This window comes from Oxyura jamaicensis, chromosome 3 (assembly GCF_011077185.1).
Source record: "Oxyura jamaicensis isolate SHBP4307 breed ruddy duck chromosome 3, BPBGC_Ojam_1.0, whole genome shotgun sequence".
NCBI lineage: Eukaryota > Metazoa > Chordata > Aves > Anseriformes > Anatidae > Oxyura > Oxyura jamaicensis.
In genome coordinates, this window is record NC_048895.1 from 117,897,577 (window position 1) to 117,914,335 (window position 16,759).

General features: G+C 41.9%; 1 protein-coding gene across 9 annotated transcripts in view; it reads left to right on the plus strand.

Moving 5' to 3' along the window:
* Positions 1-16,759, plus strand: part of DTNB (dystrobrevin beta) — a 196,467-nt gene that overhangs the window by 24,141 nt on the left and 155,567 nt on the right. For all 9 annotated transcript variants that reach the window (XM_035321179.1, XM_035321180.1, XM_035321183.1 and 6 more), the window contains 2 exons: positions 676-761; positions 10,445-10,599. In XM_035321179.1, the coding sequence (XP_035177070.1) occupies positions 676-761; positions 10,445-10,599 (241 nt within the window). The remainder of the gene's footprint in view (positions 1-675; positions 762-10,444; positions 10,600-16,759) is intronic.

A 16,759-nucleotide genomic window follows, 5' to 3' on the forward strand; every position in this document is an offset into this window, starting at 1 on the left:
CTTTGGTGACAGGAATTACACGCGTAGCTCTTTCTGCATGCCGTGCGGTGCTGAATGGGCTTTTTCGTGCCTTCCGTAGAGACAAACTTGTTTTCTCTTGCTGATATTGTAAAATGATGCCCCAAATACGCCATTTGTTCTGATAGCACGGCAGCTTTGTTAGATTAAATTAGAATAAAACTTTGTTCACGTTACTCCTGTTCTATGTGGTATATTCAGGATATCCTACCTAGTTAGTGTGCTGTCAGTTTCTGTACCGTTTTTAGTATGAAATATTTATTTCAACATCACAGTTTAAAGGGAGGAGTAAAAATTTAAAGCAACTAACAAAGCATAGCAGAGGAAAAGAGATGTATTGCAGTGAACAAATGTGTTTTAATGGAAGAGATTAACACTTTTTTTTTTTTTCAGGACACATGGAATGAACAAGACAAATTCTAGTCTCTTTATCTGTGCACTTTTCATAATTCTGCAAGAAAACTCAGTTTCTAATAAGACACCTGTTAACAATTTTGATTTATTAAAAATGCTTATGTTGGCAGCACTGTTTTAATGTTAAATAGTATTGATAGACCTTAGTAATTAATGGTTATACAGTTCTTTCCTAGGTCTTTTAGTATTTTTGTTACTTCTCACCCTATGTAGTAATTACTTACCATGTATTTTTGTTCACAGCGAGGGCCACGGGAAGTTGACGGTATTTTCAGTGAAATCCATGTTAGCAACAATGTGTGGTGGCAAAATACTGGACAAACTAAGATGTAAGTATTTGCAAGCAAAATCAAACTGTTTCATGAAATGTTTTTTTTCTGTTATTGGTCACGTGATGAAAGCTAACTTTTTTTTGCATATTCAGCATTCTTTCTACTGAAGTGAAAATTGCTGTTTATTTTTTTTTGTAGCACATGCCATCTGCTGGCCATGCAGTATACTGAGTTTGTTACTGAGTAGGCTTTACAAGTGCACTTAATTATTTTAAAATGCTTTGATACTTCTTTACATGTAAAACTTCAGGCCTGACTTTTATGATAGTAATTCCAAAACTTGTTGCCATTTCCTCTGGTTTGGGGTCATCTGGGGGGGGGTTCTGTACATCCTCTGCTTTAGCTGAGACACTCTCAGCATTGTCTCATTACGTTAATTCCAGCTTCTTTGTTCTTATTTTTTAACTCCTTTTTATTCTCTTTTCATCGGTCTTAATTCTTTTACCTTGTTTCTGTGAGCCCTCTGCTCTGTCTATAGAGAATCAATGCTATCCAGAAACATTGGTTTTGTCTTGTAATAGTAATTCTCATCTTCCGTCCTTCTCAGTGGCAAGGCATACTGTTGTTTATTGGATTTTTTTTTTCCTTTTCTATCCCAAAAAGATGGGAAGCTAGTCTTATTGTCAGTGCCAGATTTTACTGTTCAAGTGTTTGTCATTTTTCATCTCACCCTAAATTCCTTTTATGAAAGTTATTTTATAATAAATCGTTCCTTCTGATCTCCATCGTTGTTATTCACTCTAAATAATTCTTTAGACTTTTTTACAGCATTAAACTTCCTTATTATATTTTCTTTAATTATACAAAATACTAGTGTAATAAATTAAATTACTTGACAAAATAAGTAGTGAGAAGCCATCACGTGGACACGTTAATAGTAGAGTTGCACGTTTCAGTATCAGAAGGTGCTATTCTTGCATCTGGTAGTAAATATAAAACTTTGAAAACAAAGCTGTAGGTGACTAAAGTTAAAGAGGAGAGGACAGGCGTATGTTACAGAGGATATTTAAGGCTTCTTTAAGCATTTTTAACAAATGTAAAATATATAAAGTACGCAAGATCAAACACTGGGAAAAACATATAGAGACTCCTTCTTGAGTAAAAGGTTACATGTTTGGATCCAATTAGGTTAAGCTTTGAGGAGGTTACAGTAGATAAACAGTTCAGCATAAGCTTGGGTCATTAAAGGAGCATTACTTTTACGTGGAAGCAGGACAATACTGAAAAATCAGGCAAATGGTAATAAGTGATCTCTTAATGCAAAAGTCGATTAACCGCTGGAATTAAATGTTACCAGAATCAATAAACTTTTGATGTTTTCAAACAAAGCCCAGATACCGTTCTGGAGGTTATGCTCAGCTACAAGTTACTGATTGAAAAGGTGGCTAGGTAAGATGCTTTCACCTGAAGGACATCAGATTTAATGCTCTTATTTCACAGATGTGTCTAGTCTTAAAACTTAACATTTTGATGTCGCATTCTGTCCCCCCCTCTCACCCCCCGCTTTCCTGCTTTTCTTCATACCATTTGAAGCTCTCTTTCTTTTTGCTAATTATGTTGAATCCTGTTTCCTTTGCTACAGTAACTTTCTTTGTAAAAAGTCTTAACTGAAATTCATACCAATCAAAGGAAAGGCTTTTGAATGCTTTCACTGAATACTGCTATTTCCTGTAGCTTTGTTATATTCTGGTCATATCTTATCAGCTGACCTTTAATTTGCATTGTACTCCTGGGATCTGTCCTCCAGTATCTGCTCTCCCTATTTTCCTAGTGCACTTTCATGTGGATGTGGAGCATTGTTTTCAAAAGAGCATGTGGCTCCTGAATTTGACATCTCTTTTGGAAACCAGCACTTCTGTCTTTTTTGGATTCAGTGTTAAAGCTCAGTTCCTCTCCTCAGTGTTTGCAGTACGTCACTCGCATTGCCTTCACCAGTTGACATTGTCTGTTTTATGACAGAACCCTACGTGTTGGCCACAGCTCTTTGAAGTCTGTTTTGTTGTTCTGTCAGGTATAATATTTTACAAGTCAACTGACAAAAATTTATTTATTCATGCCTGTAACCATAATGCTGACTTGCCACTGCTTTATAAAGTCACGGCAGTTCTTTCATGTGCACCTTTGGCTGTGGCCATTCCTGTGTCACTTCTGGACAGTCCCAGGTCCCCTCATGCCCCTGTTGTTGTCTCTGCTTAGTTGAAGAGAAACCAAAGGACTGGAAGCTCCTCACTGTTAATCTCTGAAAGTTCACAGTGCCATGGCAAGGTTAGACACAGGCGGAGGGAGTATCGATGCTTGGTGCTTAGGGACGTGGTTTAGTGGGTGACATTGGAGGTAGGGGATGGTTGGACCACATGAGCTTGGAGGGCTTTTCCAACCTTAATGATTCCATGAATGCATGACTGACAAAGTGATCCAGGAAAAGGAGATTTCAGCCAACCAGGAGTTGAGATATAGGAGCAGAAGAAACCTATGCAGGAGGGAATAGCTTTCTCTAAACCAGGCTGCTCCCTAGAATCAGGCTTTTGGCTTTTCGGATGAGACAATTGGACAGGTTTTTGTGGAAGATGAGAGAAAATTAAAAGTGTGATCCAGGATAGTAGGCACTCGTAAATCTTCAGAGAGCAGAGAAGAAGAAAGGAAGTGTCTTATTAGCAGAAAAAGTTCTTGAGTATCACTAGAACTCAAGAAGAGTAATAAAACAACTGAACTATTAACTGTTTTTCACCTGTCTTTCTGAAAAAATTCTAAAGACCAAGAGGATAAGAAAAAGAAAAATAATGTCAGGTTTGGAAAGAGTTATGTGGGAAACTGTAGGTCTGTATACCTGCCACACTTCTGGGCAAGCAGTCGGTAATAAAGAATAGAATTACTTGACTCATGGATAAATAAATTATCGTGGGGGTGGGGGAGGAATAGCTTTTGGGAAGGACTGTCTTATAAAACTATAGGAGTTTTTTAAAGTAAGGGGAAGAAAAGAAAAGATGGGCAAAGGAGTTTTGGCTGATACAGGCGTCTGGAGTTTCTGAAAGGTTTTCAGGAATGTCACTTATCAAACACTCCAAGACACTGAAGTTTTAAAGGGATGAAAGATGAGGCCTTTGCACGTGTAGAAGATGAGCTAAAAGGAACCTAAAAAAGAGCAAAGAAGATCCTTTTGGATATTGAAATTGGTGGATAGTGCTGGACTTGAACTGTTCTAAACATGTCATAAATCTGGAAAAACACAGTGAAAGGTCACAGTTTGGTACAAAGCAAATGAGTGTAGTAAAGCTAAAATAGGCTGTGAAGAGTTGTAATACCATCTGACAAAGCCAAGTAACTGAAATAAAATGGTAGCTGAATTTCAGTGTTAATTTATGTAAGGTGGCACGTGCTGGAAGAGTGAGGTGCAATCCTGATGTCATGCACAGAGAAGTGAGCTAAGGGGGTTGGTATCGCTCAGCTGGGAGATCCTGGAGTTACACTTCTAAGAAAAGGTTGACACTGTTTAGTAGTGGTTAAAAAAATAAAATGTTATGAGTAAGGAGAAAGGACATAAAGAACCAAATAGAAAGGTTAAGGCTCTGTGTAAATCCGTAGTGTGTTTATACTTTGAATGAGTCCTGCTCTTGTACGTGCCACTCTGCCTTTTCCAGATCTGCTTTATCTTTTCTGAGAAGAACAGCAAGGTCACCAAAGGTAGGGCAAGCTTTCTGTATAAGGAACAACTGGCTGTAGAGCAGGATTCTTCAACCTGGAAAGAAAAGTGGTGGTGAAAGAATAGTGTTCTATAAAATCATGGCAACATGTTAGTGGTGAATAGAAAACAGCTGCTCCTTTTCCCCTCACTACAAGAACTGAAAGGCATTAAGTGAAATTAGCAGTGACAGGTTAAAACAACAAAAAAGAATGTTTCTTTAAACTTTGCCAAAGGATGTTGTCCGTATCGGACTCACATCACCTGATCGCTCCTTGAACCAATTTCACTGACAGCAAATACATCAAAGGTTGCTGAATGCAAAAATACTAAGAGTGAGTGGAAGGATATTCCGGGGAATGTGCTTGCCTTAGCCATCTGCTGTTGGGACAAACAGACTTTTGATCTGATCTGCCTCAGCTGTTCTTATATTCTTTATTTCTGCTGTTCGTTATGAATATGCTGTCTTGTTTTTTCCCTTTCCTGTCTTTCCCACCTGTCTCTCTGATTACTGACCCATTTCATCACTGGATGACTTCTGTTTCCAGTTTACTCATTCCCCCGACGCCACCGCCTCCACTCCCTTTCCTCAGCAGGCTGTCAGCTCAGGCTCAGCTGGATCATGAGGCTTTCTGGAAACCAGGAAGTTGTAAATATTTTTTTTCTCATCTCATAATTTATATGAGTGATAGTAATTTGGTTTCTGTACTTGCATATGTACAGGCTTTCTTTCTAAATTCTGAAAATGTGGACAAATGGTGTGTGTTTTCAGACCATACAGTGTCTGACAGTACATATAAAATGGAGTTGTTCCATGATACCGCTTTGCTCTCACTGGAAAAGATTATTTCCTGTGACATGATGCTCCTTGGGAAGGAGTTGCTTTACATGCTGTGCAAGGAAGGAGTAATAAACAGCCTAGTGCTATGGAGTTTATTTTTAGCATAGATTTTTTTTTTTTTTTAAGCCAAAGCAAAACCATATTAAAATGTTGAAATTTGTGGATTTGGGTGACTCCATTTTGGCATTCAAGCATAGTGAAGTAATTAGTGTTTCCTTCCATGTCCTTTCTGCGAGGGAATTGCGAACAAAACTTGACTTTGAGTAATTTAAGACTCCACCCTGCTCATCTTAAGGGCTGTCCAGCTTCTCTAATCATTATTTCCACCCGTATGGTGCTCCTTGGCTGCATTGCCTCAGTAGCTCCTTCTTTCCTCGCACCATCTGGCTGATAAGCCTTTAGTGCTTGCTGAAGTTCACCCTAAAAATCCATACAACAATGTATGCAAAATACTAGGTTTCGCATGCTGACGGCCCCCAAAGTTAATCAGCTGTAGGTGAATTAGCCAGATAGTGGGCTTTTGGTTTGGGGGAGGGAGCATGTTGTTGTTTGGAGAAGTTTGTTTTGATCCTAATCAGTGGACCGCAGTAGCAGTAGTGGTAACGATATGTGGTGTCTTGTGATATCACATCTTTTCAAACAGCACGAGCTCAGCGTATGACTTTATACAGGCCTTCTTATGTCTCATTTGTTTATATCAAATGTTGGAGCTGCCAAATCTGTTCAGTCCCTGGGTGACCAGGATCAAAGCCTGCTAGTGGCAAAAATACACGTGTCTACAGGCATGTCTCTACCGCATAGATGCCTCCAGTGAATGACCGTAGACGCTCAGTCTATCTAGTGGCTGTCTTCGGATCCTCTGGTCTCTCTGCTGGACTCAGAGCCTCTCCAACATGAAGCTCTCTAACCCTAATCACTAAATCTTCCTCCAAAAGTACCTATTTCTGTGTCCTTCATAACCTCTTTGTAGGTGCTGGGGTGCTGTTATTAGGTCTTTCCATTGTCTTAACCTTTTCCAGGCTGAACAAGCGCTGCTTCCTCAGCCTGTCACAGGATAAGCACTCTAGCCTGCTGACAATCCTCGTAGCCCTCCCCAGAGCTCACTTCAGAATGTTTTCCCTATTCTGTGCTTCTCAACCATTCAGTGGTCCTGGTGGATTCTGGTGGTCCCCAATCTGGACAAATATCTAGAGGAGGGGGTCTAACAAATGCACAGGGGAAGAGGATGATCGCTTGCCTTGATCTACTGGGTGAGTTCCTGCTCAAGCAGCTCAGGATGCTGTTGGCCTTCTTTGCTGCCATGGTGTGCTGCTGGCTTATCTTCAGTTTGTGACCCAGAACCCCAAGGACTTTCCAGCAGAGCTGCTCCCCAGCCAGCCAGCCCACAGCCTGTATCGCTGCCAAGCTCTCTTTCTGCTCAAGGGCAGGCCTTCGCGTTTGTCCTTCCAATTTCATACAGTTTCTGCTGGCCCATTCCTCCGGCCTGTCTGGGTCCTGCTGGACGGCAGCCCTTGCTCCTGAGGGTCTCATAGAACCATGCAGCAGTTTGGGCTGGCAGGGCCTCAGAGCCCCCCGATATGACCGCTGCCCCCAGCCCCATACAGCGTGGCCGTGGGCCCTGCCAGGGTTGGGGCACCCACAGCTCCTGGGGGCAGCCTGTGCCAGGCCTCACCGCACTCACAGGAAAGGATTTATCGCTAATTAACTGGTCTCCCCCAGTTTTGTGCCTGCACACCTGACAAGAGTGCACCCTGGCACCTCTCCCAGATCACCAATAGCTCTGTTAAACAGGACGTGTCTCAGGACAGATCCCAGCATTAGTCTACTTGTCACTGGCCTCCACGCAGGGTATGACCCCATTATCCCATACCCTCCAGGCCTGATCATCCAACCAGCCACTTCTTCTGGTGCTTCTCCCACCCAGGCTGCGACATCCCCTCGGCAGAGCAGAGTTCTGAGGGAAACAGAAGCAAAAACCCTTGCTTAGGTTGGTGAAAGCAACGCTTTCTCATAGAAGGCAAGCTGGCCAGGTGTGATTTAGGCTTGGTAGGTCCATGCGAGCTGATCCCAGTCACCTTTTCTTTCATGTGCCCAGCAATGTGTTCCAAGAGAAAATGACAGAAACCAGAGGATTTGCTCCATGATTTTCCCAGGAGCCAAAGTGGGGCTGACTGCCCTGTATTTCCTTGCATTGTCCTTCTGACCTTGGTATGTATTTTTAAATAAGATGAGGAAAAACTGCAACCCTTTAAAAAGCACAAATTGATTCATTTATGTTAAACTGATTTTCGTAGCTTTCACTGCTATTAGACGTAACATTTCACAAATATTTCTTAAAGTTGTACGTTAAAATTTGACAACTTTGTAGGACTTGAGAGACAGGATGGACTCAGAGTCAAGACACTAGAAAACGAGGGTACTTTTTGTTAGTTTTGTTTTTCTTTATTTTTAACTTGTTCAGAGAAATCATGGGGTCTTCAACTATAACTGCGTAATGCATCAGGCAAATGCCTAGCAGAGAAAACAGCAGTCAGTTTTGGCAAAATTATAAGCAGCTGAAGAGACTCTCAAGGGAAATACTGGACAGGTTTATCAGACGATACGAGCTCTGTTCATAATGCTCGTAAAGTTCTACAAATATTTGAAAAAGGAAATCTTGAGTGGCATGAGCACTTTTATGTTGGTCTTTTTGGAACTGAGCAGCCTTTTGCTGCAGTTCTAACTTTGTATATTCTGTCTAGTTAGAAAAAAATGTTCATAGTAGCTTTGAATTGAAACTTGATATGAAAATTAAAGCATAATTCCTTGTCATTGGGAAACTTTATTAACATACCTGTTGTAACGTTAAGGTGGGATCTTGAAAAATTCCACTGTTAGCCCCTGTTTAGCTTGAGGCTTTCTTTTTTAAGGTAATTTACTGCCCTTCAAAAGGGGAGATGACTATTTAATTATATCCAACTAATCTTTATCTTTTCCAATTTCAACCGGTAATTTCCCATGTGGAAGTTTCCCCTTGTAGACTTCACTTTGACTATAAAACCACATTTTCGTGACAGCAAGATATAGGTTAGTGGGTTTCTTTTAATTTGCCCTTGATGTAGCCTGTTCTATTTTATCTCATTCTTCACTTCTTTCCATTGCTTTAATTACATTCTCCTTAAAATCACTTAAATCTTGCATGCTGTTGAAATTAGATTAATAGACTGTATTTACCCAGATGACTTTTGTACTTTTTAAATACAAGTACTGTCATGTTGCAGTCATGTTCTGCCAGTCCCACCTTAATGGATTTATTACTAGACCTTCAGTTTTTGGGAATGTGCCAGTCTGGAGTGAGTCTGATCTTGAATGGCTTAGGATTCTGGAAGGTTTACTCTAATTAGTTAATTAGTTTCAGTTATTTCCATAGTTTCCATTTGTGTACATTATTTACCCTGATTTTTTTTTTTCCCTCATGCAATTTTCAGGTGAAACTTAACTTTTCTGCTTGGCTTAATTCTTTAAAATGTAGTATTCTTTAATAATCTGCCTTCCTCCTGTCCTCAAATCCTCCCTATTCTCCACACATTTTTTTTGTCCTATTCCTAATATGCTTCATAAGATTATTCAGTAAGGACTTCAGACCTTCACTTCAAGCTTGTCCGTGTAGCCTGTGATAAAAACTCCAGGTAGTTGTATCACCTGCAGCTCAAGCGCTGTAGACTTCTTCAAGGGCTCATTCATTCAGGAGTCTGAAGTCATTTCTCCAGTTTTCTGGAAAAATGCTTTTCTGAAATAATCTTTTTTACAGACCTGGCTTTGATCACTTAAATTAAGCTTATTTTCTGTCAACACACCATTTTTTATATTTAATTTCTTATGGTGTCTTAAATAACCTCATAGATGATTCAGGGGCTGTGTAGTGAAGAACTCTGGTATCTGTCACATCTTGGAAAACTTTAGGTCTTCCAAATATTACTGCTTTTTTTAAGGAAATTTTTCTTTATAGACTACCCTGACTCTGCAGTTAGATCAGAAGCCAATCTTTACTGTTCGAGAGATTGGTATTTCCCAAAGAGATTTTTGATCCCAAGACAGTTCTGGCTTATCTGTATGTAGCAGCCCTAATACTTTATGACATCCTTTTCCTCCATTGCTATCTATCCATCTCTTCCTATATTTGTACTTTTCCCAGGATGTAAGAGTTGGGAGCCTTGGGTTAGTAGTGGGGAATGGTTGGAGGATTTGAGCCTTGTGAAGGGGGTAGAGGGATGCCAGAGCAGCAGGCCCAGGACTCGTCTTTCCATGGTGTGCCTGCAGCTAGGACATGGGGCTGGAAATGCCTGCAGAACTACCCCCTTCCCTGCCACCTGCTGGGACCCTCCCTCCCGTTCTCTTTCCATGCACACACAAGACTGCAGAACATCTTGCTCGATCCTCTTTTTGGATTCAGAAATGCATTTAGTTCCACGTAGCTAATTTAAAAAGCATCCCTCTTCTCATTAAAAAATAAAAGATTTTTTTGTGTGTGTGTGTGTCGAATAGAAGTTTTATTTCAGTTCTTCAGAAACAAAATGAGATCAGATTTCATCTTCCCCACTCACCTAGCCCATGACTTGCAGGTTTTAGCCTTGGCAGCAGCAGTCATTGCACCCCAGTTCGGCCGCTCTGCCTGCCTCTGATGCTCTTCCAGCGCTGGGCGACTTAAATCCAACAGGCTGCTGAAGAGCACTAGAGTTACCAGGAGTCCGAACAGGTTTGGCTTTGTGATCCTACAATTTTTTTTTTTTTTTTATTTTTTTTCCATTTTTAGGAGGTTTCTGAAAGGATTCCAGGTAGTTTTATTTTGAAGGCATAAGCATGAAGACGCAGTGTCCTGTGACTACAGTCTTTTACAAGGCATCCTGGCCTCTGCTTTCTCGCAGTTACAGTTAGTGAACTGCAAGAGTCTTTTCTCTGGTTGAGATGGGATGGAGGAAACAGGAAGATTTATATCATCATAACATATTCAAACATGTTCATTCGTAAATTTTACCTTGACAGCTAGTAATAAGAAATAGAGTTCAGAATTTTTTTTTAACAAAAATAAGTAGAAATGTCTTGGGGAATAAATGAGTTGAAATTAATTTTTTCTGTAGCAAGCATGTATTTACTCTAGGGTTTTATTATATTTTCTTACAGATATTTTCTCTCAAATATCAGATTCAAATGGACTAATGATATTTACAAAGTTTGATCAGTTTTTGAAAGAAGTTCTAAAACTTCCAACAGCTGTGTTTGAAGGGCCTTCTTTTGGATACACTGAGCATTCCGTACGGACGTGTTTCCCACAACAAGTAAGAGTTAACGAAACAGGATTTTTATATTGCTTGTTAATACAGTGCTTTCCGCTACAGTCCACTGTCGTCTTTGGGTGTAACTTGTATGGGGTTGGAGGGAGGGGGATTGGTAACATGCAGTGTGTTATCTAAGCAATTTTTAAAAAAGTCTGAATAATTCAAAATATTGTGTCTAGGTATTAGGCAACTAAAGGATTTCACACAGTTTTAGTTTGTTCCCTTTCTGTGAGCACTTTCATACCCATCAGAAAAACAGCAAGGATAACCTTTCCCTTCAATTTTTTAATCTTATCAGTGTGTTGAGAGTATTAGTTTCAACAAATCAATTGTTAGTGGGTTTAGTCTGCACCAAATAAATACATTTGTACACGTAGCCTGTTTTTTAAACCAGTGTAACTGTTGTCCTTATTGGTACAGCTGTTGTTTCCAAAATAGTTCAATTTAATGTAATTTTTGGCGTACATGTTGCAGTGCTGATCTTAAAAGAGGCTTTTATCTCTTTATACATTTCTGTTGTAATTTGCTTGTTCCAAGGATTTCTTTCTAATTTGATATATAAAACAATGTAATTAAACCTTAAATCTACTGTAAACAAGCCTAGATAACTTCAGGCCTGAACTTTAATGTTTAGACTCTGGTTATGACTATATTCTTGGAAGCATTGCTTGAAGAATTGAGCCTTAGAATTTGTAGTCACTTTTGTTAAATTTAAGTTAACTAGCAATTAATGTATTTGAAGTACAACGCACCAGGAAAGAGCTTTTGATGTAGCAAGTTATGAGGGCTCCAGCTCACCCATAAGCTACTGAGGACAGGCATTTTCTTACTGATGCTGTAATTAAGAAATGATTTTTTTTCTGTTTCAGTACTGGCTGAGGCCTTTGTGGGCCATCACTCGTTCCCTCCAACCTGCCAAGTCAGGGCAAGCCATGTAGAGCTATCAAGCTGATCAAACTTCATTTAAACAACGCCGCTGTTGAACGTGGCCTCGCTGTAGAGCTATCGAGGTCTAACAGTGGATTCTAAGCTATCTGTGCCCTGTCCATTGTCTGCAAAGGGAAGCTAAATGGGAGTGTGATTTCCTAATTTGTTCTGGAGGCTACCCTAGGATGAGATGCCTGCCTGCCCTCTGAAGTTACCACTTCTCTGTTAGCCATAGAGAAGCTAGTTTAGCCAGCCAGGCAGTGAGGGCTGACTGAGATTGGTCTGGCTGATGGCAGGCTGATCGTGTTCCAGGGGAGGTGCAGGAACTGCCCACCTGCACGTTTGTGCTGCTTGCCTGCAGCGTGTCATAGCACACTGACTTCCGTGAACAAGAAAGCCAATTCTTCAGACAGCGTCATTTTTAGAAATTATTTTGTTCTAATTTTATTCAGCAAAACAAAATCTCTACCGTAAGGCAAGGTTGGTAAAGAGTGGTGATTTTTTTTTGTTAGTTCTGCTATAGAGTGTGCCCCAAAACACCTCTCCCATTTATTTGAAAGCAGTAAAATGAAGTGGTCCTGGGAAGCGTGTGGATAATCTGTCTCAGATTTGAATCCATTTTCTCATGCCTCCCAGGTTTGAAAATAAGCTTCCCAGAGGTGCTTCTCTGATACCGTTCTGTTCCAGCATGTCATTTTGCTTGAATTATTTCCAGATGGCATCGATAAAGCCGTTGGGTTTCAGACTTTGGCGTTTACATGATGGACATGTAAGCTACATCTGTACTAGTTAACTAAACAGTGCCAGGAGCTGTTCCATGGTCCAAAGATCAACTGGAATGGTCCGACCACATCCACGCTCATAATCTCCTTTATTCCCTCAAGAAAGGTGGTTACATGGAAACTTTATTGAAAATGATTCCTAGCTGATATTAACACCAGATCTGGGTGCTGGAATGATTTGGGAGACTGAGTGGTTACATCAGGCACAGTTACACTAATATAAAACCATGCATGATTGAGTTTTAGGGCCAGGAACATTCCCTGGTGTTGCTTAAACAACTGTGAGACAAATACTTCCTGAGCAGCAATGGTTCCTTCAGGAGATGCTTCTTTGAGGTGCAAAGGGCTAATGATTTACTGCTGCCTGAGTGGTGAAAGGGCAGGCAAGCAAAGAAGTGTCAGTGATTGTATACACTGCACAACTCTATTTCATTTCTTGGATCACAGATGGAATAATTCAGACTTGTTGCCCATGCAAAATGGAGTTTATTGGGACGCTTTTGGCCAGAGCTGCATTCTTTATGATGGTTTCCAGATGTATATAGAGCTTCCAGTCATAATTTACTATTCAAGGTCAAATGGGTGCTTCCACAGATATGAGATCATGTCATACTTTTTTAAAAACTTCTGTTCACCTGGCTACAGTCCATCTGTTTGTCATAGAGATGCTGTATCACCATGACATTCCCTGGCTTAGTCAGACTCTGTCTGTATTTATGGCACAGCCTATCTCTGTTGCAGAGGTATCTACTTTATATCTCATTTACAAAGCAGTGTAATTGCAGCGTTTCTACGGAGCTGTCAGATTCACTTCAGAGCCTTGGGAGCCAGGAGCTTGGCTTCTGTAGAGGTCAAGTTGCACGTTTTTCTGTTGAAACTCAGCAGCACGGAGCAAACAAGTAGGCCAGATGAGCAGGCAGACATCTGTACGCACCTCGCTCACGTGAGGGCTTTGCTGAAGCATTGACTGACTTGGGCAGTCCGGCTGGCGTGGCTGATGGCCGAACTGGCTGCTTAGCAGTGTCAAAAGGGCAGCCAGGATCTTACTTCTCGCTTTAACCAGACTGCAGGATATATCTACGCATTAAACACAGGAAGGGCTTGTGTGTAAGGATGACATAAGCACAGCCTGATGGAGTTGCAGATGAAGCACAAGATGCAGGACAGTGAAAGTTACAGGTGGGATCTAACGCACAGCTGCTTGCTTACGTTGGTGGAACTTCACAGGTCTCCCAGAGAAGCTGTGGGTGCCCCATCCCTGGAGGTGTCCAAGGCCAGGCAGGACGAGGCCCTGAGCAACCTGATCTGGTGGGTGGCATCCTGCCCATGGCAGGGGGTTGGAACTTCGAGGTCCCTTCCAAACCAAGCCATTCTGTGGTTCTATGAACTTGTTTTGTTCACTGCAGAGTTAAAAAATAAAAAAATAAAAAAAAATCACGTATCTTTGTGTTGGCTGAGGGGATGTGGCTTGGTGTCACTATCTTATGGGGAAATGCTTGCATTAACTTCTTATTTGAACAAGCACGTTGGCACTGTAACAATAAAACTGCCTGAGCTTTTGCCACTAAAGCAAGCCTGTGGTGTTCTAAATACAAGAGTAGCATTGGTGTAACTTATCACTGCTGCCACCTGCAAGGAGATTTGAGGCAGCAGAGCTGTTAAGACAGGTAGGTATGCTAACAGCAAATGATTTAAAAAAAAAAAAAAAAGGAATTATTACAATAGTTTGGAGTGTCAGCGGGTGATTACAGAAAATACCAGTGTGGAAGTGTGTTTGTTCTGCTGGGAGGCATTTGACCCTCACAACTGCCTCCACATTTGCTAATTTTCAGTTTATGTTCTTGGAGCTGAGAACCTGTTGGCAGATTATTTGATTGTTTTTGAATCACAAATGGTGTCTGAGTGATGTTTTTGTGTTCGCACTGCGGTTAGGTTCTGAACCCAGCAGGAAATGTTAGACTAGCTCCGACAAAAGCTGTTATTTAGGCTCCTTCTCTGCATTCCTAATTTCCAGGAGGAGGAGAGTGCTGCTTGCTTTGCTTTGTCCTTACCAGGAATGCCTCCCCCAGGCAGGGTAATGCAGTGGTGGTAATGCTGCCTGATTCTTTTTGGTCAGCTGGCTGCAACACGTCCTGTTACCGGCATACAAAGCCCAAAGCCCGTGTCCCTGCTGCCCTCTTGTGAACTGCACGGCAGTCGCATCGCTCCATACGCAGGGTAACAACCGGCAGGGTTTCACGGCCGTCGTTGTCCTGAGGAGCCCTTTACAGCACGGAGAAGCTCTCCTGCTAGCTTTGGGCTCTAACGTGGCTGTGCACAGCATGTGTCTGCCCAGGGGATCCTGAGACTTGCCTCCAGAAAATGTGTTACCTGGAGTGACCCCCAGCCCAAAGAAGAACCTGCTGCTCTTCTGAGATGTAAAATGTTTTCTACTTTAACCAAAAGGTAGCATTCTTTTGAGATTATAGTACTTTACACGTGAGCATTCCTATCCTGTCTGGTCTTTCCTCCTCGTAACCCTTGTACCCACGATGAATTCTCTTGTTGACACGGGGGCAACCGTAGCATTCATATAGCCTGCAAAAGCCACGTAGCAGTGTGGTCCCTGAGGTCCTGTTAAAGCAAAGTCCTCAGGACAGAAGTGCCAGCAGCGAGTGTCCACACGTGGTGTGAATGGGCAGACACATCACGTGTAGCTTGAAGAACTGTGATTTCTGGTAAATAACCTGTTTTCTCTGTGGTAGTGACAGAACACGTGGGAATGGCTCAAAGCCGTGCCCGGGGAGGGTCAGACGAGGTGTTAGGAAAGACATCAGGACCCTCTCCTCTTTGATGAGAGGGCAGTCAGACCCTGGAACAGGCTTCCTAGAGAGGTGGCTGATGCCCCGTGCCTGTGTTCAAGAGGCATTTGGAAAACACTCTTAATGGTGTGTTTTACCTGTGGGTCAGCCCCGAATTAGCCTCACAGCTGGACTTGGTCTTTGTGGGGCCTTTCCAACTCAAACGTCTTCCATGCTCCTGCCAGTGCAGTAAATCCCACACTTGTCTTTCAACTTCAGTTTAGTTCGGATGATCCTGAGCTTCTGCGCACGTTCTCCATGCTCGCTGTAAGCAGCACATCAAGCCCGAAGGGGTCACAGCCCGTGTCGGTAGGGCCACGTGCAGCAGCGTTCCCTTTGTGAGCTCTGGCAGAAGGCTACAGCCAGGAAATGTTCCCGTGTGCTGTCGTACGTGAAGCACGAGAAGTGAAAGCTAGGCAAAACCAGGAGCCTTGGAGGAGTATTGCAATGCTGTACAACACCTATTTAAATGAGCAACCAGGCGAGTGTGTTAGGATTTGAAGTGTGCCACCTCACGTCAGTCACAGGCCGTGATGCCACCTAACATCAGCAGCGGCTCCTTGCAGCGTGAGCAGGACTTGGTGACCTCCGGCACCGCACGCTGCGGTTAGTTCCCCGTAACGCTGTGGTCCTCCTGCCAGGAGGCTTCTTCCAGCACATGTCGAGCACACCCTGCTCTTGTGAGATGTGCGTTTGTTGGGAAATTCTGGATTTCTTCACCTCCCAAAGGAGAGGGAGCAGGCGGGCTGCTCGGCGTGCAGGGGAGGAGGGAGGCAGCTGGGACTCGGCGAGACGTTGGGTCGGGCACAGGGAAGGCTCGGACCCTCTCGTAGCAGCAGGCAGCTGCTCAGGAAAGGCTTTCGATGTAGGAAGCAGAGGGACTGGAACAAGGACACTTTATAAAAGATGGAAGAAATAAGATTATGTATTTCTTAGCGTTTTCCTTAATGGTTACTGGGATAGGTAATTATAATTCTGTACTCTGTCTCCAGGCTAGTTAGCTTCAGGGACAGAAGATCTATTATTTGCCACTAATCACAAAAACATTGATGCTTAAATATAAAATTAATATTTACCAAAATAAAAAAATACAAATATGTATTAAATGTAACTTTTAAAGTATAATTTTTCTCTTTACCCCTGTAATGTTTGGCATGAGAGCTGCAAGTGATAGCTACAGTTAGTTTCAGAGCTCCTTCCTGCAGCTCTGCTTTACCCTCCCTGTTACGGATGCTTTTTGAAGTAGCACTGTCGTACACTAAGGTGAGAAGAAAGTGTGATCTGACCAGATCTGCTGCCTATGAGAAATTCTTAATCCTCTGGCTTCCTGCTTGCGAAAGCCAATGTATTCTTTCTTTGTATCTGTAATATTCTTAGCTGTTTTGTTGTTTTTACCAGTTACCTCCGTTTATATTTGCAGCAGAAATTTTCTCTTGCCCACTTGAGTTTAGAAAACACTACTCTTAAAACACGATTTTCCTCTCCATATGATTTAATTTTGTTTTCAGTTATATTTTTAATAATTATTAAATTAATAATTAGCCCAATTCTCCCCTTGCCTCTTTTTTCATATTTTGTCTTTAGAAAAATCATTTACTGTGTGGATAATGT